General features: G+C 36.1%; 1 protein-coding gene across 1 annotated transcript in view; it reads right to left on the bottom strand.

Annotated features, from left to right (window-relative positions):
* Positions 1-2,122, bottom strand: part of LOC119585033 (major facilitator superfamily domain-containing protein 1-like) — a gene marked incomplete in the record, with an annotated part of 11,251 nt that overhangs the window by 3,472 nt on the left and 5,657 nt on the right. Inside the window, 3 exon segments of the mRNA XM_037933650.1 lie at positions 1,284-1,396; positions 1,615-1,712; positions 1,809-2,022. Of these exon segments, the coding sequence (XP_037789578.1) occupies positions 1,284-1,396; positions 1,615-1,712; positions 1,809-2,022 (425 nt within the window).

Below are 2,122 nucleotides of genomic sequence, written 5' to 3'. Positions count from 1 at the left end.
AATAATGATTAGACAATCAGTGGGTTCACCCCTAAGTTATGAAAAAAAAAGGGAAGGGGAGGCATATTTTTTGTTTCCCCTTAATCCTGGGGTGTCTATAAATTTCTCTTCCCCACTCCCCATAATCCTACCTACACACTATCTATACCACCCTCTCCAAGCTGTATGAGAACTCCTGATACATGACCTTTAGTTTGGCACAATTTCAGTACAACCATGTCTATGAAATAAAGAAAATGTTCATACTGCACCAGCCTCAAAGAGGAAGGGGCATAAATTACAAGAAGCCCTGTTTTGCATGGTTAACGCTCTTACAGGAAAAAAAATAGACAGTTCAATATATTTTCTTAAAAACTGGCCAACTTACCATTGTGAAACAACAAACTACTAAAGTTTGTGAATATTCAGTAATTAAAGGACCCTCAGCCCCTGAGAACCCTGACCTCTAACTATTCCAGTCTCCATATAATAAAGTTAAATATGACACAGTCAATCAATCATATTTTTTTAAATGTGAGTTTCAGTGCAAATCCTTTACTGCAATCACCTCTCAACCTACTTCTAAAACTTTGTAGGTTTTCATATACTCTCAAACGAAAGATAATAGTCTAAAGATCATGCAATAAAACTGCTGTATAAAAACAGTAATATTATCAATTTGGTTGTATTCAAGTACATCATCCTCTAGGGCAATGATTTCCAAACTTTAGTCATATAACCCTTGAAGCTTTTAATCACCAACCACATTCCCCTCATAGTTTTTACAAGTATTTCTCATTAGACTGCTAAAAGTATTTATAGCACTGAAACTATTAACATTACTGATTCCTCCAACACTAATAAGATCAATAAAATAATTTAAAATAAGATAAATATAATCATTAAATATAAATAAATGAGAATATAAATAAACATTACCATTAAGATGTACATTTTGATATCCCTTCAGAATCCCGTGAGGTATGCATACCATAGTGTGGGAACCACTGCTCAATAGTTTAACTGAACCAAAAAATTATGTAAAGGCACTGATCATTTTGATTTATTTAAAAAATCCAGCACTTAGGTGACCCTGGTGCTTTAATGATACCACTAATGGCTTATGTCAACTCACTTAAACCTGGCCCAAAATGACCTAAAATTATCAGATTGATTCTAGAAAGTGCTTATAGCAAAAAATAGCAAATGCAATCACTATATTCAGACCTTTAAATACATGAGCTCAGCAAAGGAACATGATTTTATCTCAAATAAGCCAAAGAAAAAAAACATCAAACACTTACCACAAAGCCATATCATGTAGAACATCTCAAGGACAAGGTAGCCTTTCAAGTCAACAATCAGTCCAGCTAACATGCTGATTAAGGCAAGGCCAAGGTTCTGTATACTCTGCATCCTGGAGATGAAGAACAAATAATATAAACACATCCTACAAAAGCCATATATATTAGCTTCACTTATTATCACTTATATATGTAATGTAAAGTCATACAGTACAATACACAATAATCACTACCTCCCTTTTCATTATCTAAAGTAACAACGAGAAGAAAAGAACAAAAAACTCTAGAACATATATAAGCAGCTATAGCAAAATGTTCAGTATGTTCTTACATGCCATATGCACTCCCAAGTTGATGTTCTGGAATGATGAGAGACACCATTGGCCAAAGTGCACTAGCCAGGAGAGAGTACGATAAGCCTAACACACTCTGTGAAAAAGAAAGCAAAAAGCTTTAAAGATTACAATTCTTGAAAAGAAAGTTCTGAAATGATAAGATAAGACTCTAGGCCATCTTTACTCTTACCATGGCAATAAAGGGGTTAAGGAAGGTGAAAGTGAGGAGGGCGTGACAGCCGAGTGACACCAGCACCGCAATAAAGACCCAAAGGATGTTGCGCCCCAATCGGTCCACAACATATCCCAGGACAGGAGATGCGAAGGCCGAAATGACATAGACAATGCTGCTGACTCCGTTGGCACTTGTCTCGTCGAAATTGAACTTGCGCATGAAGAAGACTCTGTGGGGCAGGATGGGATTGCTTTAGGTCAGGGTGCCTATGGATCTTTGCATGGTTAATGAAAGGGATTGATACACTCTTAAAACAAAACAAAAAGAAG

The sequence above is a fragment of the Penaeus monodon genome, chromosome 19 (genome assembly GCF_015228065.2).
Source record: "Penaeus monodon isolate SGIC_2016 chromosome 19, NSTDA_Pmon_1, whole genome shotgun sequence".
Classification (NCBI taxonomy): domain Eukaryota; kingdom Metazoa; phylum Arthropoda; class Malacostraca; order Decapoda; family Penaeidae; genus Penaeus; species Penaeus monodon.
The sequence above is the reverse complement of the archived record's forward strand: the minus strand, read 5'-3'. Positions and strand labels throughout refer to the sequence as shown.